This window comes from Saccopteryx bilineata, chromosome 12, assembly GCF_036850765.1.
Source record: "Saccopteryx bilineata isolate mSacBil1 chromosome 12, mSacBil1_pri_phased_curated, whole genome shotgun sequence".
In the NCBI taxonomy this organism is placed as follows: domain Eukaryota; kingdom Metazoa; phylum Chordata; class Mammalia; order Chiroptera; family Emballonuridae; genus Saccopteryx; species Saccopteryx bilineata.
Window position 1 is genome coordinate 25261776 of NC_089501.1, and position 25096 is coordinate 25286871.

Consider the following 25096-nt stretch of genomic DNA (forward strand, 5'->3'; position numbering starts at 1 on the left):
AATTTGTTTTTATATTTTTCAAATTTCTCTCCAAGAGCAGTTTTTTTATTCATCTTCACAGTTAATTTTGCATTTAATTATAGTGCTTTAAAAGCATGATAGAATAATTTGTATTGCATTATGCACAAGCACATATTTACATATCTATGCATATGTGTCTTTGTGGGTGGAGCACAGAGCACATTCCTAGCAGCTGCAGCTGATGCAATGCTGTGAGAATACTCCAGCTCCCAGAAGCCTCCTGGGCATACCCAGGAAGGAAGCTCACTCTATAAGGAAGTGACTGAGCACCAACCACGCAGCTCCCCGATCTTTTCAGCCATTGGCTATGAAGGTCACGCTGTAACACCCTATAGGCTGAACCCATGTATATAAGCTAGCCTACTTCCTGAATAAAGTGGATCTGCGTCACTGAACCTGGTCCCCAGAGTCGGGTCTTTGCTCCTTTGTCGTCCTCACCCCTGGCAGGACTTGTCCACATGTCTTCTGTAAGCAATAATTGGTGGTGTATGGCATTATTTTATGTCTTTCTATTTATTCATTTGTTCATTCATTCATTCATTTAATTATTTTTTGAAGAGAGACAGACAGACAAACAGGGACAGACACACAGGGAGAGAGAGAGAGAGAGAGAGAGATGAGAAGCATCAACTCATAGTTACAGCCCTTTTGTTGAGCCAGTGACCCCTTGCTCAAGCCAGAGACCTTAGGCTCAAGCCAGTGACCTTGGGCTTCAAGCCAGCAACCTTTAGGCTCAAGCTGATGACCATGTGATCATGTCAACGATTCCATGCTCCTGCTAGTGACCCTGTGCTCAAGATAGTGAGCCTTCACTTAAGCGTGCAACCTTCAAGGTTTCAAACCTGGGTCCTTAGCATCCCAGGTTGATGCTCTATGCAATGCTCCACTGCCTGGTCAGCCTGTCTTGTTATTTATTAGATTATTTTGTAGTTTCTATCATGAAATGAAATGATATCATGATATGAATTTATTGAAGGATGTGTATGCTATAATGGGAAAAGAGATTAGAAGAAAATATATGAAAAATAAAAAGTGTGCATAAAGAAGTGTACATGAAAGGTATTAGTCATTATTTTATGAAGGGGAAGTGGAGGATGCTAATTTAAGCCAAATACTTTCTATAAGGATTGAAGTTTATGATGAACTCCAAACATTAAGGAATCAAATGCTATAATAACTTCTTGGTGTAGAATGTTAGGAGATAGAAGAGAGTTCCTTGCCAAAATTAAGTAGAAAATTTATAGAATATATCTGAAACAGTTTCTTTATATATATTTTCCAGTGGATTCTTCTCTACTTTGGAAATACAAAAATAGGTTTTTCTCACAAAAACTTTCAAATTAAAGGACTGGCAATGTTGCTTTGGCACAATTTAGCTTACTTGCTTTCTTCATAAAACTGTAAGATCATCAATTTAAGCCATGTAGTTTTAAAACTTAAAATATTAAAGATATTTTAATATTCAAATTGTGAATTATTTAGGTCATTTTTCATTTCTAGGTTCCTTATCTTTTTACAGTTACAACTGAATCATATTATTTTCAATAATATCACTTAACTTTTTTCTGATTTTAAAACATGAATTATTGTTTAAAGATTTATAAAAAATAATAAAGTAGAAAAATAAGTATATAATGCAGTAGTAATTCAGCATGGATAAGACTATTAACATTTTTGTGTTAACTGTACATATAAGTTTTTCTTGGTATATATTAAAAGTTGCTCTGAAATCTAGTTTTATCTCTTGAATAATACATACATCATTATATGGGAGTACCATAAATGATTTACCCACTCAACTTTATATAGATATTAAAACTATTTCTAATTTTTGTTTTTTGCCTTAATAAAGATCTTTGCATAAAAATATTTTTTGATTATTGTATAAACAGTATATAATAAAGTAAAATATTTTTTTTTGTATTTTTCTGAAGCTGGAAACGGGGATAGACAGTCAGACTCCCGCATGCGCCTGACTGGGATCCACCCGGCACGCCCACCAGGGGCGAGGCTCTGCCCACCAGGGGGCGATGCTCTGCCCCTCTAGGGCATTGCTCTGTTGTGACCAGAGCCATTCTAGCGCCTGGGGCAGAGGCCAAGGAGCCATCCCCAGCGCCCGGGCCATCTTTTCTCCAATGGAGCCTCGGCTGCGGGAGGGGAAGAGAGAGACAGAAAGGAAGGAGAGGGGGAGGGGTGGAGAAGCAGATGGGCGCTTCTCCTGTGTGCCCTGGCCAGGAATTGAACCCAGGATTTCTGCACGCCAGGCCGACGCTCTACCACTGAGCCAACCGGCCAGGGCCAATAAAGTAAAATTTTAACAATAGGAAAGAAAATAAATAACAATAGTGTCCCTTTCAACTTATTTATTCTCAGTTTCATTTCCAAAATTAACCACATTGGGTCTTTTCTCCCATTAAGTTCTTCTGTAAGTATTTATCTTCCAAACAATATCTGAATAATCTTCTTAACAGTTTTTTACTCACTGTTGAATATTGCCTCTTGACTCCTCATCTTCAAAGACAAAGAAATGTGTCATTCACACCACATCTTTTATTCACTCCACCATTTATATATTTTTATTCTATATTTCTTCTATGGTATCTTTGTTATGTTAAATAAAAGGCTTAAATCTCTCTTTCATGATCTATTAAATTTAGACAGCATCTTTTGAGATCATCCTATGCAAGCTGAGAAAAAGACCCTTCCTACACACTCCATGGATTTTCTGACAAATGTTGCAATGTCTCTCAATTTCATTTTTATATTTTCAAGCTTGCAGAGTTATAACTGGTTCTAGAACAGTAATTATTTTTATTTAAAAACTGAAATACAGTAATCAAGATTTGTAATATTATAATTGCACATGTCTTACTCTGTATAGATTTTTATTTATTTATTTTTTTAATTTTTAAATTTTATTTAGAAGATGAACTTCAACATGGTGTCATTGATCAATAAGAGTACATAAGTTTCAGGTGAACAGTTCTATAGCATTTAAACTATTCATTATGTTATATACCCATCACCCAAAGTCAAATCATTTTCTGTCACCTTATTAGACCTTTAAACATATTAAATTTATTTTCTGAATCTCTGAGTAACACTCTCTGTTATTTATATGAGTCTGAATTTGCAGTTTGGATTTTCTGCTCTTATTCACTGGGGCCTTGTTTTCCTGTCTGTTTCAATTATGGTTGTTACGTGTGCATGCTCATGTGTATATTTCCTAGTTTACCCTTTCAGGACCTTTGAATTTATATGAAGTTCTCTATTATGGCCTCCTAACTTGAATAGTGCCTAGAATTTATCTTTTCATGCATAAAACCATATTCCACATTCTATCAGAATCAGTCAGCTCCAGGAAAGACACTGACATAAGGGCTAAAATGTTATTATTTTTGTAATTTCTAATATCTACAAGAAATTTATTTTATACCAGTACAATCATTTTTCTTCCCCTTCCTTCCTTCCTTCCTTCTTTCCTTCCTTCCTTCCTTCCTTCCTTCCTTCCTTCCTTCCTTCCTTCCTTCCTTCCTTCCTTCCTTCCTTTCTTCCTTCCTTTCTTCCTTCCATCCTTTCCTCCTTTCTCTCTCTTTCTTTTCTTTCTTTCTTTCTCTTTCTTTCTTTCTTTCTTTCTTTCTTTCTTTTCTTTCCTTTCTTTCTTTCTTTCTTTCTTTCTATTCTTTCTTTTCTTTCCCTCTCTTTCTCTCGTTCATCTGTCATCTATCTATCTATCTATCTACCTACCTACTTACCTACCTACCTACCTATCCATCCTTAATTTTATACTGAATTGTTAAGTGTTCTGAACAAAGGAGGGGTCTATGGACATCTAGTTTATAGTATTTCCAGAAGCAAAGTTAAGATAGGGATTGGTTATTACATGGAGTTACATCTACACATCAACTTAGTGTCTGAATATTTTAAAATGAAAAATAAAGATTAATTTTTGGAAATGCTTTTATAACCTTTATTAAATCATTACATTTCTATTTGAACTATGTCTATAAGTTAAAATAAATTTATTAAAATTAGACAATATTTATCATCACTGAATAATGTACATTAGGATTCAGTTTAATATTTAATTTATTTAGAATTTTCTGCTCTGGGTTCATTTGATAAATTGATTCTGGTTCTGAAACCTAGCTATGCTACTTTGGTAAATCACTTAATTTCTTTGTGCCTTAGCTTCTTCATCTGTAAAATGGGAAAGAAAATAGTGCCTATCTTGTATGATGTTTTGAATATTAACTGAATTAATGTTTGTGTAATGTGTAATGCTAAGTATACTGTGTAACATCAAGTAAGTGGTGTGACTTAAGTATTAGCTGTTATATTTATTTTGAATTATCTGCATTAAATATTGATAATAATTTTTTACTAGCTTCATAAAATGAATTATACAGCTCTCCATTTTTATATGCCCCATAAGTTTCAAATATTGAAAATATTCTCTAAAAAATAAGTAGCACAAAACTTTTCTGTGGAAATTCTTTGATCATTTGTCCTTTTTTGATAATCTTGATTTACTTTCTTTAAGGTGCTCTTTTTACTTGCTTTTCATTTTGTTTATTTTTAAAATCTTCCTCTTTTCTTTTTCTTGCAGTGTTTATTCTGTTTTTTATATTTGTATAATTACATAAAATTAATATTAATTTATATACATTATTTTTAAAATAATAACAGTAAGTTTATAAACTCACTTTTGGCTTTAGTTTTTTGTTTGTTTCTTTTTAATATTCAATAGATAAGTTGCTTTTTTGGGGGGGTGTCATTTTCTATGTAGAAAACGATCTAATCTGGAATTGGATTCTTGTTTTTCTCTTTGTCTCAAGATTTACTAAGAGATTACTTACTAATTTTTAGAGAGATTAAATTTTGTATAAAATTATCTCATCTTGTTATTAATAATTAATTTAACCTTAATTTATTATAGTATTGGTTACAAATTAAAAGTAGTAATTTTTGTTAAGAAAACAAGTTTTAAAAGAAGGTGAAGGGATTAGCCACATTATACATACATAATTCAGCTACAGACAACAGGATAGCAATCCCCAGAAGGAAAGGGGGAATGGAGGTAGGGGGCGGGGGGCAAAGAGGTGAAATAGGAATAAAAAGAGACTTTGCATGGGGCATGGGGCACGATGTTGGGGGTAGAGGGTGATATATTGAACAGAACAGTTGAAACCATGTTAACACAATAAATTAAAAATAAAAATAAAATCTTAGCAAATAAAGCATGATCATAACCATAAAAATGAAAAGAAACTTTAGATAATTTCTGCTCTGAGAAATTGAACATTTTTGTGGATTAGTCATAGGTAAGCTACATCAGATATTTATCTTTGTATACCTTATATCATATAGTAAAATATTATATAATTCATATTTTTATATCTAATTATCTTTTATTTAAATTTACTTATAAATATTTAAAATGGTAAGATTGTCATTCTGAGACATCAATTTTGGACATTTTTTTTATTTCTACTGCCTTTTGTAATTTATATATTTTTGTACTATAATTAGTGCTTATTTGAAGCATAAAAATTTAAATCATGTTTTTTATTGGAGCTTTAACAATGTAAAATGAGAACTTATTCTTTTGAATCTTTTAAATTCAATTTTACGTTAGACCTTATTAATATTATACTACAACAGTTTTTACTTTACTAAATGCTTTCTTAATGTATATTTATTTTTTTATTTTTTCATATTTCTCATCATTTTCTGTATCTTTTGTGAACATTAAATGCACATAGTTTTAATAGAGACAGTGAGATGGTTTAACTTACTTCTATATAGCTTGTATATGTGTTTGTCCCTCTCCATTCTGTTTTATGTTTGCTCATCATAATGTTTCCTTTTTTTTTCTTTCCCTTTGTTTTCTGGGTAGAAAATATTTTACTGATTTGCTCTTACATTTCTACACATGTTGAAGGTCAATCACTTGTATTCATTCATTCATGCATGCATTTTTTTTATTTTTTAAAAACAAGAACAAAAACTGTCTTTTGCATTTCTCTATTTAAAAAAATGTATATTTAAACTGCTCTCATTTTCTTTCTCTATTTTTCATCTCCCAAATATTCATTCCCATGAACACAGCCTTTTCTTAGTTGTGTTAAGTAATTTTGTATTTATATTAGAGTTGTTAAAGTTTTGTTTTAAGTAGCATAATTTTATATTCAAGACACTTTTCCATTTTGTTTTTTGTCTTGCGGGATTTATGAGCCAAAAGATATACACAAATTACATATTCTTAATCTAGAGTCATTGGTCAGAGTTATGAAAATTCCTCTTTGATCATTGCAGTGGTTTTTCGGTGGACCTAATTTTGGTAGAATCTAAGAAACTTTACTTTTAAAAAAAATTCTAATATTTTAGAAAACTTACAAAATGTTGTGTATTCAATATATGTGCAAATTATAGCCAGCTTTTAATTAAACCTTATGTTCTTTGGTTTAACTGTTCTTTCATGATGTCCATCACGAATCTAATTTTTGTGTGATAATAGGCTTTTAAGGTTACTATAATCACAACCTTCGGATGTAAATTATACATTTGTTTTAAAACTGTTGCTATGTGGCTAATCTTCTCTTAGGTCTGGCACCTGGATACTGTCATTGCAAACCTGGCTTTGGAGGAATGAACTGTGGTCGGTGTGCCAGGGGCTACACTGGCTACCCAGACTGCAAACCCTGTAACTGCAGTGGCGAAGGAAGTACAAATGAAGACCCTTGTTTAGGACCCTGTAACTGCAAGGTACTTTGTTTGTTCTAGTAGGATACCACTCTCAAAACAGAAGGTCACTTTTCTTGACTTCTCTGATATGTCTACTGGCAGTAAGCACTTGTTACAACTCCTCCAGAACATATCCATTACCTATTCTGTGTATGCTCCTCCTGAAAGTCTACCAGGTTCACTGTAGCAGGCACCTTCCATTTGTCTAAAAACAACAGATACTCAGGGAACAGGTCATCTTAAGAATCTGTGTCATTTTATAGCAAAAACACCTTTACCAATCTAGTGTAATTTTAAACTATACAACACTAAAAATAGCAGCCTTTTGAAAGTATAGTACACTCAGCTTTATATCTAATTCTGAATATAATTCAGTCAAGAGTTTCACTGTGGATTTTGAACCTTCTGATGTTTGATACCAGATAGGTCTGAAAATCCCATATTCAAACCTTTTCATTTAATTACCAAAATGTAAGAAGGTCTAGTGGTATTGATTAAAGGCTCAATATTTTCTTTTAAGAGTACTTTCAGAAATGCAACTTTATTTGTTGTACATGCTCAGCTAATAGCTCATCATGTTAACACCAAAAGAGAAATTACACCCGCATCTTATACACATAGAGGAAACACAGAACCATGTACAAACTTTAAATGATAAAAGTGATATCCTTTAGTTATCATAATCAGTACTAAATGTTTGAAACAGACAGTGTTAGTTAAATTAGCTGAGAATAAACAATCCAATGAAAATTTAGCATGCCATACTAAGACTAAGATATAAAAATACTAAGATATAAAAATAGATGTTTTCTTTTCTTTGCTCTAACTTTTTTCATGTAAATATTAGTATTAAAGTGAAGTATATATTTCTTGGGATGAGAATGTCCAAAATACCAAGCTAAATATTATAATAGTTAGATAGTATGCTTATGTTGCATGTCACTGGTAATTTATGTACTTAATCATTGACAGTAAACAGGCAGAAAGTCCACAGTTCATGTTAAGGAATTGTCATGTATAGCAATGTAATGAATTTTCTAGATCCAGTATATTTCATTCCAATATTATCTGAAATGAAAAAATTCCTGTAGTAGACCCGGAATGTGTAGCCATCTGTGGTGATGGCTTGTTAAGAACACCTCCCTTCTTACATGAACAAACACTTCTCCCAGGAAGAAATACAAATGACCAACAGATATATGAAAAGATGCTCATCTTCTTTAGTTATTAGAGAAATGCAAATCAAAACGGCAATGAGATACCACCTCACACCTGGTAGATTAGCTATTATTAACAAGACAGGTAATAGCAAATGTTGGAGAGGCTGTGGAGAAAAAGGAACCCTCATTCACTGTTGGTGGGAATGTAAAGTAGTACAACCATTATGGAAGAAAGTATGGTGGTTCCTCAAAAAACTGAAAATAGAACTACCTTATGACCCAGCAATCCCTCTACTGGGTATATACCCCAAAAACTCAGAAACATTGATACGTAAAGACACATGCAGCCCCATGTTCATTGCAGCATTGTTCACAGTGGCCAGGACATGGAAACAACCAAAAATCCCGTCAATAGATGACTGGATAAAGAAGATGTGGCACATATACACAATGGAATACTACTCAGCCATAAGAAATGATGACATTGGATCATTTACAGCAAAATAGTGGGATCTTGATAACATTATACTAAGTGAAATTAGTAAATCAGAAAAAAAACAGGAACTACATTATTCCATACGGAGGTGGGACATAAAAGTGAGACTAAGAGACATTGATAAGAGTGTGGTGGTTACAAGGGAGGGGGGAGAGGGAGAAGGAAAGGGGGAGGGGGAGGGGCACAAAGAAAACTAGATAGAAGGTGACAGAGGACAATCTGACTTTGGGTGATGGGTATGCAACATAATTGAACGGCAAGATAACTTGGACATGTTATCTTTGAATATATGTATCCTGATTTATTGATGTCACCCCATTAAAAAAGTAAAATTATAAAAAAAAAAGAACACCTCCCCTCTTCATCCTGTATGTCTTTGGGGGGGAATCGTATAAGCTCTTAGTAAATATTCTCTAATATTTACCAAAACATATCCTGTGTGTGCTCTATTCCTTTTTCAAACCACCACAGAAATCTTGAATCTTTATCACTTGCTCAAATAAAGAAGAGATCAAGCTGAGCTTAAAATGGCAGAAAAACTTCTCCAGTTTCTAGAATATAGGAAATCAAACTGGTAAATAAATAAATAAATAAATAAATAAATAAATGGAATGTTTTTCTATATCTACCATTTGTACAGTGGAGATGCCTGGTGTTGGTGAAGAAAGGGCTACCTGAGTGAGAAAGACAGGCTTCACCGTGTTCATACTCTTGGCCCAAGAGTCTTGGGTAACCATAGCTGCAAAACTCAGAGCAAGAGAACAGGAGCCACTAGCAGATCTCTGAGGGAACCTCCTGACCTATATCACCTGCTACCTGCCTGCCTGTCTCCATATTGTACAGAGATGGATTGCAATGCTAATAAGAAAAATGCCTCTTTACAAAGATAGTTGAAGCACTGCACAGATAATCAACACACAATAATAAACAGCAATTAAGAAATTATAAAAGAAAAGGAAAAATGAAATAATTAGTGTTATTAAATAGTTGTCCTTCAACAGTGTGGGATTTTAAATAAAGGAATATAAGCTCTTATAAATAAATATTTTAGGATAAAACTTGCATGAAACACCGGTTTTATTAAGTATCTACATAATTTTAAAAACCACAAGTTATATGTATTCAGCAAAAGAATTATATCACAAAGTTTGTTCATCTAGTATACTATCATATAATTGAATACATAGCTTCTCATTTACAAGAATATAGTTTCAATAAAATATACAAAAAATTGAAATACTGAAAAGACATTTATTAATTTAGAGTAAAATGTGATAGTTCATTCTGTTTCACAAAAAACAAACAAACAAACATGATTTGGCATAGGTGTCAAAGGATTATATAGATCAAAATGCTATTTAATAAGTAATACTTTACTGAGAAGCAAAGTTAATAGAGACTTACATTCAAATAAAATGATATTCATATAAGTGTTCATCTCCAAATTGCCTTTTCACTAGTAGACATTTGCACATTTATTTTCTCACACTGTAACATATAATAGTCTTTCATAATTTTCGTTAGAAATAAATATCTTCTGAGTAGGTAGACATTTTAAGGAGAAACTTCAGTCCTCAACTTATTTTTTATTGTAAGTTTTAAATAAATAAATATTTAATAAAATATGATACTTAGAAAAGTAAGCACCACTTTTCCCATTTCTGCCGTTTCAAATACAATATGCTGGATAAAACAGAACAAGTAAATTTGTAACCATGTTGATTCAGGAAAGTAAGGAAAATTCTTAGATGTCAGACCAAAGAGAGAAAACTAACTTAAGCATAAGCTCCACAAAACTGAACAACTAAGGTCACAGGGTTGGTGGGTGCGCCGTTCTTAGTACTAAAATGGGGTTCAAGTTTGGGGTTTCAATGGCCTCCCTAGGACATGAAATTAGGATTGGAATTACAGAAGGAAGTTGGAATTGAATTCACTTAAGCTTGGACTCTAAAAATGCCCCTGACTGTGAAATAGTGCAACAGGTACTGAAAAATTATACCTGCAAGGCAGGAGTGGAAGCTAGAAAACTTTCTCTTTCCTTTAGAGTTCTAGGTGGGGAAGAATGAATGTATTGAGAGGAATCAAACCCCACAGCCTATGTGCCACATGGGAACGGAGTCAGTTTTATTCTTTCTTTATGTGCTAGCATTGTTCAAGTCAGGCAAATGCAAGTCCCACAGGAAATAAAGTATATAGCCTCAACTGACAAAGAGCTCACCGTAAATCAAGTGCACTACGCAGAAGAGAACCAGAAGCCACGTAAGTTTGAATATTTGTAAGCTAAGAACTAGAAAAAGTAAGATAGTCTGAAATAAATAGTATAAACATAAAAATGTGTAGTTATATAAATCATAGAAATAGAAATATGTAAAAAATATATATAATCATGCCTGACCAGGCAATGGCGCAGTGGCTAGAGCATCTGTCTGGGACACTGAGGACCCAAGTCTGAAGCCCGATGTTGCCAGCTTGACACGGGCTCATCTGGTTTGAGCACAGGGTTGCCGGCATGAACATGGAATCATAGACATGACCCCAAGGTCACTGGCTTGAGCCAAAGGTCACCAGCTTGAGCAAGGGGTCACTGGCTTGGCTGGAGCCCCCTGGTCAAGGCACATATGAAAATGCAATCAATGAACAACTAAGGCGCCACAATGAAGAACTGATACTTCTCATTTCTCTCTCTTCCTGTCTGTCTGTCCTTGTCTGTCCCTCTCTCTCTGTCTCTCTTGCAAAAAAAAATAATAATAATTTCTTAGTTTAGGAAATAATTCAATAAAATTTATTTCTAAAATAAAAAAATGTATATAGTCATTGAAATATAAAATTCAATGAATGGTAGAACAAGTGATTAGAAGCTGCTGGGTAGAGAATCAGAAATACAGACTGAGGAATTGATGTAGGAGATGAAGCTGTGAGATGCTAAATGGCATGGCTGGTAACTAATAAACTTTAACTTAAGTTTATCATGAGTTGCCAAAGAAGAGATGAGATATAATTGGAGAGAAACAATATTCAAGAAATAACAGAGAAAAAGTGAAGGGATTAAGATTAAGCAAAGAAAATACTCATAGTCATAGATAACAGTATGGTGATTACAAGAAAGAGAGGGGATGGAAGTGATTTTTTTTTTTTTTTTACAGAGACAGAGAGAGACTCAGAGACAGGGATAGATAGGGACAGACAGACAGGAATGGAGAGAGATGAGAAGCATGAATCATCAGTTTTTCGTTGTGACACCTTAGTTGTTCATTGATTGCTTTCTCATATGTGCCTTGACTGTGGGGTTACAGCAGACTGAGTAACACCTTGCTCAAGCCAGCAACCTTGGGTCCAAGCTGGTGAGCTTTGCTCAAACCAGATGAGCCCGTGCTCAAGCTGGCAACCTCGGGGTCTCGAAACATGGTTGTCCACATCCCAGTCTGATGCTCTATCCACTACACCACCATCTGGCCAGGCTGGAAGTGAAATTTAAAAAAATTTTCTTTAAAAATTAAAATTCTATGTTCCCAGTTTAAAGAATACATATATATACATGTATATAAATGATGGTGAAAGAAATTCACCACCAGAGTGCTAGTAAACTACCTGCCCACCAGTCAAAATAGAGAAAAACATTTTAAATTACAAATATCAGATTATTGCTAGTGTCAACCATTCGTAGACCAACTTTGTTTATAAAAAAAGTGCTTAGAACCAAGCAGAGAGTGCTACTGGATTACAGAATATGAGAATCAGTCTATAAGAAGCAATAACATTTCTTTCCAATTTTTTCTCAGATTTTATTTATTGGTTTTAGAGAGAAAAGAGAGAAAGGGCAAGTGAAGGAGCAGGAAGCATCAACTCATAGTAGTTGCTTTGTTTTTTTGCCTGAGTGGGCAAGCCCCGAGCTTTGAACCAGCGACCTCAGCATTCCAACTCAATGTTTTATTCACTGCACTACCACAGGTCAGGTGCAGTAACATTTTTATATACCAGAGATAGCCGATTAGAAAATGTAATACAAATATTTAGAATAGAATATATATATATATATATATATATATGATACCTGGAAATATTTTTAAATAGAGATAATTTTTTAAAAGATATTGAAGAAGATAAAATTTTAAATGTTAAGATAGCTAATAATAATGATACCTGATGAAAATCTAGGAAAATAGAAATGTTTATCACTGTTGTTATTAGCATGAATTAGAATTAAAACCTAAGGAGCACAATAGACATTATTTAGTATTATTTAAATATTGAAATCCTGTCAGCCAGCAACATCACATCTAGACATTTACCCTAAAGAAATTCATATAATATGTAGAAAGAAGCATATAGAAAATGTTCAAAATAGGCCAATTGGTTAGAATGAATATTAGAAAAAAATCTAAATATCCATAAATCAATTAGAAAAATAAAGTGTAATATATTTATATAAATTGATACAAGAATCAGTCAAGTGAGTGAAATAGGGTCCACATGTATAAACATTGATGAATTTCACAAACTTCAGAAGACAACAAATACCATTACATTGTCATTTATGTAAAGTTGAAAACATAAAACCGTTTCTTAATGTGTGGACACACACATATATAACTTGAAATTTTTAAAAAATACACATATAATAACTACTAATTTCAGAAGAGTTAACTCTAGAGAAATAAGGAAGGGGAACAGGACGCAAGTGAAGTAAAATTCAAATATGCCTAAGTATTATTTCTTTAAAAATATATCTGAAGCATGCCTGACCTGTGGTGGCGCAGTGGATAAAGCGTCGACCTGGAATGCTGAGGTCGCTGGTTCAAAACCCTGGGCTTGCCTGGTCAAGGCACATATGGGAGTTGATGCTTCCTGCTCCTCCCTTCTCTCTCTCTCTCTCTCTCTCTCTCTCTCTCTCTCTCTCTCCTGTCTAAAATGAATAAATAAAGTCTTTAAAAAAATAAATAAACAAAAACATATCTGAAGCAAACATGAAACATGGTATTTTTTTTTTTTACTTTTAGGTTTTGGGTAATGGATAATTGTCACATTACAGGTACTATTCTGTTACTTTAAAATAATTCATAATTTAAAATTTTAAATTTCTGTAATGAAAGGAAACAAAAGGATTTCCTGATTTAAAAACTGGTAAATGAAATTCTTAACACAGTATCTACTACTATCACCTTCATACATAAGATTTTCTGTTAAATTATTGTTCAGACAATGATATTAATGAACATCATTCTTATATTTCAAAATACTAAAACAGTACTAGCTAAGACACAAAGACATTTACTAATTTTTATGCATTGTTAAAATTTTTGAACTTTCTATAGCTTCTTATGAATTACAAGGTAAGCCAATTTCAGATATATAATAAGCTAATTAAATGTAAACACTATTCTGACTCTTGGTATTTAAGTACACCATGCTAGAAATGATCTTTTTTAAAGTTTTGTGTTATGGTATCCATTAAAACTCAGTTGAATGCAGACTCTGTTAAACAGTATAAATTGACCTTTATCTAGGTAGAAACACATATTTTTACCTTTATGGAAGTCTTATAATAGAAAGATAAATAAGATAAATAATGAAGTAAAGGTCTAGAAATCAAAGTTGTTTTCATCTTGCTTTGCATTGAATTTTTTAAAAATTATGTTTATTGGGAGTGACACTGGTATTGGGTGCCCAATTCTACAACAAATCTCTGTTCAACATATTAGGTGTTCACCCCACTACGTTCATTCATCGTTCATCACCATTTATCCCCCTATCTCCCACTCCCTCCACCCCCACTTCATACACCACACTGTTGGCCGGACTTCTGAGCTTTTTATTTGTTGTTCAGTCCCTCTGCTCGCCCTCACCCAGCCCCCTTTGATCTCCAAGTCTATTCTTGCTGTTGCAAAAGATAAGATTTCTTTTTTTTTCATGGCCTAGTAGTATTCTATTTTGGAAATGTGGTTTTTTATTTATTTTAAAATTTCTCTCCTCTTTTTCTTTTCTTTTCTTCCTTTTTTTTTTTTTTCATTTTTCTGAAGCTGGAAACAGGGAGAGACAGTCAGACAGACTCCCGCATGCGCCCGACCGGGATCCACCCAGCATGCCCACCATGGGGCGAAGCTCTGCCCACCAGGGGGCGATGCTCTGCCCATCCTGGGCTTCGCCATATTGCGACCAGAGCCACTCTAGCGCCTGAGGCAGAGGCCACAGAGCCATCCCCAGCGCCCGGGCCATCTTTGCTACAATGGAGCCTCGGCTGCGGGAGGGGAAGAGAGAGACAGAGAGGAAGGGGGGGTGGAGAAGCAAATGGGCGCTTCTCCTATGTGCCCTGGCCGGGAATCGAACCCGGGTCCTCCGCACGCTAGGCTGACGCTCTGCCACTGAGCCAACTGGCCAGGGCTCTCTCCTCTTTTTCATTTATGCACAGGAATGATCACATCATTATTTTTTTGGACTCATACCCAGGGCATTTCTACAAAAGAAATTCAATTTATATATTTAATCCCAAATTTAAGTTACAGATAAAAAATTTTTAGCATAAAAAAGTACATGTAGGAATTTATCTCTTGTAAAAGCCACAGTTCAAAATATTATGTTAATTTTTTAATATTGGAAATATTTTAAAAAGCAAGAACTAATTTTTATTTGTTTTCTCTTTCTCTTTTCACCCGCCATTTATTATTAAAACTGATACAATATTTAAAGAATAAGCACTTAACAAATATTACCAATTATCTAATTATCTTCTTTTAACTTATTTCAACACTAGGATGCATTAGAATGAGGCCATAACAAGAAAACACATAATTGACTACAAACACCCCACACACACACACACACAAATAAGCATAATTGCAAAATTTCTAACGCAAATATCAAAAAATTAGCTTAAATGTCGCTGAAGATATTTCTGGTAACTTTGTCAATAGAATTCCCAGTTGAATAACAATCACAGTTAAACATGTATTGCCTAAGTTGTATCTAATTTATAATAAAGTGGCTTCATGAAAACAAATACAGGGAAACTGTTATGACTATTTCTCTAGAGAGAAACTATACTGAGGGAATTACAGCAAAGAGAAAATTTATGTCAACTCAATAATATCTGACTTCAAGAAACAAATAAATAAAACCTACTCAGGTTTTCCTAATTCAACTTTGCTTTTAGGGAAAAATTAGTACCAACAGAAATAAAGGGCAGTTCTCATAAACATATTTTGTTGTAGGGTAGTCCACAGTATATCTAATTAAATAATTAGTTAAATATATTCAATAGCAATATGTCTCTAAATCATACATTTCTCTCTAAGGGAATGAAAATTGATTTTTTGAGGGGCAAAAATATATCATTTTATGCATAAGTCAAGCATATTTACATGTTACATATAATATACCTATATAATTAAAATTTTATGGTGAGGATGATTATAAGACAAATGACTAAAGAGTATTTTTAATGTCTTCATAATTTTAGCTAGGTTGAGATCCACTGGTCTACAGTGAACTGACACTTTTTATTATTATAATATGTAAGTGAATAAAACTATTTATTATAATTATTAACAATTTAAAATTATTGGCTATAATTAGTACCTATTTAGTTTTTGTTGAGATACTCATTGAGAATAACGGTTTTGAAATTAAGAAAGTAGAATACTTGGTCTTACGAAAATATGACCAGTAAGTTGTCAATTAGAAAGAATTACTGTTGGAGTCTAAATATAAAGGATTAAAATAAATTTACTGGATTGACAAAAGTTGCCCTTTGGAAATATGAAAAATAGACTAGACCCCATTTTGTTTAGATATGTAGTTAAAACAACTTTTTAAAAAGATTATTAAGTTTTAGGTTAATACAGTTGACTCTTGAATAATACAGGGGTTAGGGGGACTGACCCCAACATGGTTGAAAATTTGTGTATAAATTTTGACTCCCCAAAATCTTAACTACAGTTTTCCCTTGGTATCTGTAACAGATTGGTTCTGAAAATCCAGATGATACCAAAAGCTGCAGGTGCTCAAGTCCTTATATAAAACAGTGTAGAACAATGCAGACAGTCAGCCCTCCAGGTGCTCAAGTCCTTATATAAAACAGTGTAGAACAATGCAGACAGTCAGCCCTTCAGGTGCTCAAGTCCTTATATAAAACAGTGTAGAACAATGCAGACAGTCAGCCCTCCAGGTGCTCAAGTCCTTATATAAAACAGTGTAGAACAATGCATACAGTCAGCCCTCCAGGTGCTCAAGTCCTTATATAAAACAGTGTAGAACAATGCAGACAGTCAGCCCTCCAGGTGCTCAAGTCCTTATATAAAACAGTGTAGAACAATGCAGACAGTCAGCCCTTCAGGTGCTCAAGTCCTTATATAAAACAGTGTAGAACAATGCAGACAGTCAGCCCTCCAGGTGCTCAAGTCCTTATATAAAACAGTGTAGAACAATGCAGACAGTCAGCCCTCCAGGTGCTCAAGTCCTTATATAAAACAGTGTAGAACAATGCAGACAGTCAGCCCTTCAGGTGCTCAAGTCCTTATATAAAACAGTGTAGAACAATGCAGACAGCCCTTCAGGTGCTCAAGTCCTTATATAAAACAGTGTAGAACAATGCAGACAGTCAGCCCTTCAGGTGCTCAAGTCCTTATATAAAACAGTGTAGAACAATGCAGACAGTCAGCCCTCCAGGTGCTCAAGTCCTTATATAAAACAGTGTAGAACAATGCATACAGTCAGCCCTCCAGGTGCTCAAGTCCTTATATAAAACAGTGTAGAACAATGCAGACAGTCAGCCCTCCAGGTGCTCAAGTCCTTATATAAAACAGTGTAGAACAATGCAGACAGTCAGCCCTCCAGGTGCTCAAGTCCTTATATAAAACAGTGTAGAACAAAGCATACAGTCAGCCTTTCATATCCCTGGGTTTCCCACTGAGCATTCTTAACTATGTATTAAATATACTGTTTTCAATCTGCGGTTGGTTGAATCTGAAGACACAAACGCCGGGGATATGGAGGGCCAACTATATAATCACTGAAAAAATCTGGGTGTAAGTAGACGCACACAGGTCAAACCTGTGTTGTTCAATGATCAACTATAACTCTTCTAAAATTTTATCAATTTCAAAGAAGTGATGATAAATAAATAAAGGGAAGAGAAATCTCATTATGAAAAAAATGGCATTTGGACCGGAAGCTACAAACTCTCGCCATAATTATTAGATTTCAAGGATAAATTATTTTCACATCTGTTATTTACAAACTTAGTTGGATGGGTGACAAGGTACAGGATATATTTTCCCTTAAAGGTCTTATAATATTCAATATAATATAAATGGCAAGAGCATGGTACAAGAATATTGGTCTTAGTGTTGGTATTTATTTATTTTAGTAAATGACCTCCAGTAGGCATTCTTACATCTGAAAACATTCCAATTTGAGAGAACAATGCTGCCTCAGCTTATTTTTATCTTATCATGAAAACCTTGGGGGAGGGAGGTAGATATAGTCAGGATAAATGGTGATGGACAAGGATTTGACTTGGGGGGTGAACATACAATATATGGTATACAGAGATGTGTTATAGAATTGAGCCATTGAAACCTTTATAATTATATTAACCATTGTCACCTCAATAAAACCTACTTTAAAAATAAGAAAGAAAGCCTGACCAGGCAGTGGCACAGTGGATAGAGTGTCAGACTGGGACACAGAGGACCCAGGTTTGAAACCCTGAGGTCGCCAACTTGAGTGTGGGCTCATCTGACTTGAGTGGGGCTCACTAGCTTGAGCCCAATGTCACTGGCTTGAGCAAGGGGTTACTCAGTCTGCTGTAGCCCCCTGTCAAGGCACATATGGGAGAGCAATCAATGAACAACTAAGGTGCCACAACGAAAAATTGATGCTTCTTATCTCTCTCCCTTCCTGTCAGTCCCTATCTGCCCCTCTCTCTGTATCTCTCTCTGTCACACGCACGTGTGCGCGCACACACACACACACAAATAATAAGAAAGAAAATTTTGGGATACATTTCTTTCTTTCAAACTTATGGATTTTGTTTTATTTTTTCTTCAGATGGATAGAGAATTCTAATGATGAATTTTGGATACAAAGCATGTACTCAGTACTCCTCTTAGAGCAGGGACTTCCTTCTACTTTGTTTTATCCTTATTCATCTACATTCATACTTTCTTTGCTAAAAACCTCTTGAGGGAGTTTTTATATTCTCTCTGGCATCTCTTACAATGTCTTATATTAGTAACTCAGCTATGATTTGATGAATGCATATGTAATAAGAGAATAAAGGAACTGTGAAAAATAATCTATAAAACATTTACTAACAACTTGATATTGATAACAAAGGAAATTGCTCAAAGAACCTACCCATAAAGCAGAAGGTTCACTCTTGAAAATTAAAGTCCCTGACCATTCATACCAAGAGGATCTTCCAAGAAGGAATTAGGAATACAGTAAGAAGATGCTTCATGGATTTGAGTTATTGATGAGTTACCGAAAAGTTCTGAAAAAGCAATGATCCACTTGGGAACCTATAAAAATAATTGAGATTCAAGCTACCAAGATCAAACTATTAGTAGATGAGAAACCTTTGTTTTTATGACTATGCAATAAAAGTTCTGACTACTATGCTTCTATGTTTGAATTGTGCCACTCAAAAACACATAGAATATATTATCAAACTGTGATGTTCTTCAGTGTTAACTAGTTTAAAACATTTTTTTCAAAGAAAATTTTGGAAACAATATTAAAATAAGTCTCTTGAGGGAGTTTGAAAAAGGAAATAAGAAGTAAAATCTGATATAATTAATTCTACACATGTTGAAACATGTCCAGAAGCAGAGATCTAGTGAGCTAAAAATATTTTTTCCCCTGATTTTCATTTTTCTACTAGCTCTAAAAGGCACTTTAACTAGGCCATATGGACCAATACATAAGTAGATTTTTTAGTTTTAGTTTAATATTTATCTGTAATAGAGCCTGAGAAAAATAAGAACCAAACACTTTTGATTGAATGATTCTATGTCAATCTTTAGGAACTACCACTCACTAAAGAAAGTTATGGTACAGACTCAGTACTGAAAATGTAGGAATCTAGAAACTTAAGATTGTGGCTTTAAGAAGATATAATTTGCAATTGTATGTGAGGTGTATGCAAATATTATAAGAGTTGATGATTACTTGTGAAGAGAGTGAAGTGAACTGGGTGTGGGAAGCAGAATAGGATTAATTTGAGGATTTATAACAGGGTCTAAAATATGTTGGTTCAAAAATTATCATTATAAACAAAGGAAAACTATCACTTGACTAACTTGTTTTTATAAGTTTAGACATCCTATCGTCTTTACCATGGTGTTTTGGGGGTCTCCAAGATCACATTCAATTTCAAAGATTCACTAGAAGGACTCACAAAGCTCTATAAAGCTCTAATACTCATGGTTTTGCCTGACCAGGCAGTGGCACAGTGGATAGAGCGTCAGACTGGGATGCGGAAGACCCCGAGGTTGCCAGCTTGAGCACAGGCTCATCTGGTTTGAGCAAAGCTCACCAGCTTGGACCCAAGGTCGCTGGCTCAAGCAAGGGGTTACTCAGTCTGTTGAAGGCCGGCGGTCAAGGCACATATGAGAAAGCAAGGCACATATGAGAAGTCAATGAACAACTAAGGTGTCACAACAAAAAACTGATAATTGATGCTTCTCATCTTTCTCTCTCCATTCCTGTCTGTCTGTCCCTATCTATCCATCTCTCTGACTCTCTCTCTATCTCTGTAAAAAAATTTAAAAAAAGCAAATGACTCATGGTTTTTTTTTTTGTTTTTTTTTAATTTTATTTTTTTAATGGGGCGACATCAATAAATAAGGATACATATATTCAAAGATAACAAGTCCAGGTTATCTTGTCATTCAATTATGTTGCATACCCATCACCCAAAGTCAGATTGTCCCCTGTCACCTTCTATCTAGTTTTCTTTGTGCCCCTCCCCCTCCCCCTTTCCCTCTTCCTTTCCCCCCTCCCCCCGTAACCACCATACTCTTATCAAATGTCTTTCAGTTTCACTTTTATGTCCCACCTACATATGGAATAGTGCAGTTCCTGGTTTTTTTCTGATTTACTTATTTCACTTCGTATAATGTTATCAAGATCCCACCATTTTGCTGTAAATGATCCAATGTCATCATTTCTTATGGCTGAGTAGTATTCCATAGTGTATATGTGCCACATCTTCTTTATCCAGTCATCTATTGATGGGCTTTTTGGTTGTTTCCATGTCCTGGCCACTGTGAACAATGCTGCAATGAACATGGGGCTGCATGTGTCTTTACGTATCAATGTTTCTGAGTTTTTGGGGTATATACCCAGTAGAGGGATTGCTGGGTCATAAGGCAGTTCTATTTTCAGTTTTTTGAGGAACCACCATACTTTCTTCCATAATAGTTGTACTACTTTACATTCCCACCAACAGTGTGTGAGGGTTCCTTTTTTCTCTACAGCCTCTCCAACATTTGCTATTACCTGTCTTGTTAATAATAGCTAATCTAACAGGTGTGAGGTGGTATCTCATTGCAGTTTTGATTTGCATTTCTCTAATAACTAAAGAAGACGAGCATCTTTTCATATATCTGTTGGCCATTTGTACTTCCTCCTGGGAGAAGTGTCTGTTCATGTCCTTTTCCCATTTTTTTATTGGATTGTTTGTTTGTTGAGTTTTATGAGTTCTTTGTATATTTTGGATATTAGGCCCTTATCTGAGCTGTTGTTTGAAAATATCATTTCCCATTTAGTTGGCTGTCTGTTTATTTTTATATCAGTTTCTCTTGCTGAGCAAAAACTTCTTAGTCTGATGTAGTCCCATTCATTAATTTTTGCCTTCACTTCTCTTGCCATTGGAGTCAAATTCATAAAATGCTCTTTAAAACCCAGGTCCATGAGTTGAATACCTATGTCTTCTTCTATGTACTTTATTGTTTCAGGTCTTATGTTTAGATCTTTGATCCATTTTGAGTTAATTTTAGTACAGGGGGACAAACTGTAGTCCAGTTTCATTCTTTTGCATGTGGCTTTCCAGTTTTCTCAGCACCATTTATTGAAGAGGCTTTCTTTTCTCCATTGTATGTTCTTGGCCCCTTTATCAAAAATTATTTGACTATATATGTGGTTTTATTTCTGGACTTTCTATTCTGTTCCATTGGTCTGAGTGTCTACTTATCTGCCAATACCATGCTGTTTTGATTGTCGTGGCCCTATAATAGAGTTTGAAGTCAGGTATTGTAATGCCCCCAGCTTCATTCTTTTTCTTTAGGATTGCTTTGGCTATTCGGGGTTTTTTATAGTTCCTTATAAATCTGATGATTTGCGCTCCATTTCTTTAAAAAATGTCATTGGAATTTTGATGGGAATTGCATTAAATTTGTATATTGCTTTGGGTAATATAGCCATCTTGATTATATTTATTCTTCCTAACCAAGAACAAGGAATATTCTTCTATCTCATTATATCTTTTTCGAATTCTCTTAACAATGGTTTATAGTTTTCATTATATAAGTCCTTTACATTCTTTGTTATGTTTATTCCTAAGTATTTTATTTTTTTGTTGCAATCGTGAAGGGGATTATTCTTTTGAGTTTGTTCTCAGTTGTTTCATTGTTGGCATATAGAAAGGCTATTGACTTCTGTATGTTAATTTTGTATCCTGCGACCTTACTGTATTGGCTTATTGTTTCTAGTAGTCTTTTTGTGGATTCTTTGGGGTTTTCGATGTATAGGATCATATCATCTGCAAAAAGTGATACCTTTACTTCTTCTTTTCCGATATGGATGCCATTTATTTCTTTGTCTTGTCTGATTGCTCTGGCTAGAACCTCTAGTACCATATTAAATAAGAGTGGAGAGAGTGGACAACCCTGTCTTGTTCCTGATTTAAGGGGGAAAGCCTTCAGTTTAGTGCCATTTAATATGATGTTAGCTGATGGTTTATCATATATGGCCTTTATCATGTTGAGATATTTTCCTTCTATACCCATTTTGTTGAGAGTCTTAAACATAAAATTGTGTTGTATTTTATCAAAAGCCTTTTCTGCATCTATTGATAAGATCATGTGGTTTTTGTTCTTTGTTTTGTTGATATGGTGTATTACATTAACCGTTTTACGTATGTTGAACCATCCTTGAGATTCTGGGATGAATCCCACTTGATCATGATGTATTATTTTTTTAATATGTTGTTGTATTCGATTTGCTAGTATTTTGTTTAGTATTTTAGCACCTGTATTCATTAGAGATATTGGTCTGTAGTTTTCTTTTTTTGTGCCATCCTTGCCTGGTTTTGGTATGAGAGGTTATGTTGGCCTCATAAAATGTGTTTGGAAGTATTGCTTCTTCTTCAATTTTTTGGAAGACTTTCAGTAGAATAGGAACCAAGTCTTCTTTGAATGTTTGATAAAATTCTCTGGTATAGCTGTCAGGGCCTGGACTTATTTTTGGGGAGGTTTTTAATGGTTTTTTCTATTTCTTCTCTACTAATAGGTCTGTTTAGGCTTTCTGCTTCTTCTTGACTCAGTCTAGGAAGGTTGTATTGTTCTAGGAATTTATCCATTTCTTCTAGATTGTTGAAGTTAGTGGCATAAAGTTTTTCATAGTATTCTACAATAATTCTTTGTATATCTATGGTGTTCGTGGTGATTTCTCCTCTTTCATTTTGGATTTTGTTTATATGAGTTCTTTCTCTTTTTTCCTTGGTAAGTCTTGCCAAGGGTTTGTCAACTTTGTTGATCTTTTCAAAGAACCAGCTCTTTGTTCTATTAATTTTTTCTATAGTTTTACTGTTCTCTATTTCATTTATTTCTGCTCTGATTTTTATTATCTCCTTTCTTCGGCTGCTTTTGGGTTGTCTTTGTTCTTCTTTTTCTAGTTCCTTAAGGTGTGAAGTTAAGTGGTTCACTTGGGCTCTCTCTTGTTTGTTCATATATGCCTGAAGTGATATGAACTTCCATCTTATCACGGCTTTTCCTGCATCCCATAGATTCTGATATGTCGTATTGTCATTTTCATTAGTCTGTATATATCTTTTGATCTCTGCACTTATTTCTTCTTTGACCCATTCATTTTTTAAAAGTATGTTGTTTAGTTTCCACATTTTTGTGGGATTTTTTTCCTCTTTTTTGCAGTTGAATTCTAGTTTCAAGGCTTTATGATCAGAAAATATGCTTGGTACAACTTCAATTTTTCTGAATTTGCTGATGTTGTTTTTGTGGCCCAACATATGGTCAATTCTTGAGAATGATCCATGTACACTGGAGAAAAATGTATGCTCTGTCACTTTGGGATAAAATGTCCTGTAGATGTCTATCATATCCAGGTGCTCTAGTGTTTTGTTTAAGGCCACTATATCTTTGTTGATTCTCTGTTTGGATGACTGATCTAGAGTCGTCAGCAGTGTATTGAGGTCTCCAAGTATGATTGTATTTTTGTCAGTTGTTGTTTTAAGGTCAATAAGTAGCTGTCTTATATATTTTGGTGCTCCTTGGTTTGGTGCATATATATTAAGAATTGTTATGTCTTCTTGATTCAGTGTCCCCTTAGCCATTATGAAATGGCCATTTTTGTCTCTGAGTACTTTTGTTGTCTTGTAGTCAGCATTATCAGATATGAGTATTGCTACGCCTGCTTATTTTTTGGATGTTATTTGCTTGGAGTATTGTTTTCCAGCCTTTCACTTTGAATTTATTTTTATCCTTGTTACTTAGATGAGTTTCCTGTAGGCAGCATACAGTTGGATTTTCTTTTTTAATCCATTCTGCTACTCTATGTCTTTTTATTGGTGAGTTTAATCCGTTTACATTTAGTGTAATTATTGACACTTGTGAGTTCCCTATTGCCATTTTATAGATTGCTTTCTGTTAGTTTTGTGTCTTGTTTGATCCTTCTCTTTAGTTTTGCTATCTTTTGTTTTTATTTGGTTGTTTTCCATACATCTTTCCTCTGTTGCTATCTTTTTTATCTCATGTGCTTCTGTGGTGGTTTCTTCAATGGTGGTTACCTTTAAGTAATGAAAAGGGTTCCTACCCTGTTCATTGTAGCGCACTATTTTGTGAGTACTTTTGCACTCCATCGTCCTTTGCTACTGTTAATCTCCATCCTCTCCCCCCTTTCTTTTTGTTGTTGTCACAGTTTAAATTTGGTTTTATTGTGTTCTTCTAGGAGCTTTTACTTGTGGCTTTATTTTTTTTTTGTTCTTTGTATCTGATTGGAGAACCCCCTTTAGTAATTCCTGGAGTGGGGGTTTTCTGATGATAAATTCCCTCATCTTTTCTGTATCTGTGAATGTTTTTATTTCTCCTTCATATTTGAAGGATAGCTTTGATGGGTACAGTATTCGTGGCTGAAAGTTCCTCTCTTTCAGGACTTTAAATATTGGGGTCCACTCTCTTCTAGCTTGTAGAGTTTCTGCTGAGAAATCTGATGATAATCTAATGGGCCTTCCTTTATATGTTGTATTCTTCTTTTCCCTGGCTGCCTTGAGAATTTTTTCTTTGCCATTGGTTTGTGCCAATTTCATTATGATGTGCCTTGGAGTAGGTTTGTTGGGGTTAAGAAAACTCGGAGTTCTGTTTGCTTCATGAATTTGAGGCTTTAGTTCTTTCCACAGGCTTGGGAAGTTCTCATCTATTATTTGTTTGAGTAGGTTCTC

The 25096-nt window shown here is 34.4% G+C and overlaps 1 protein-coding gene across 3 annotated transcripts in view; it reads left to right on the forward strand.

Moving 5' to 3' along the window:
* Positions 1-25096, forward strand: part of LAMA2 (laminin subunit alpha 2) — a 660268-nt gene that overhangs the window by 288454 nt on the left and 346718 nt on the right. For all 3 annotated transcript variants that reach the window (XM_066248490.1, XM_066248491.1, XM_066248492.1), the window contains exon 10: positions 6629-6789. In XM_066248490.1, the coding sequence (XP_066104587.1) occupies positions 6629-6789 (161 nt within the window). The remainder of the gene's footprint in view (positions 1-6628; positions 6790-25096) is intronic.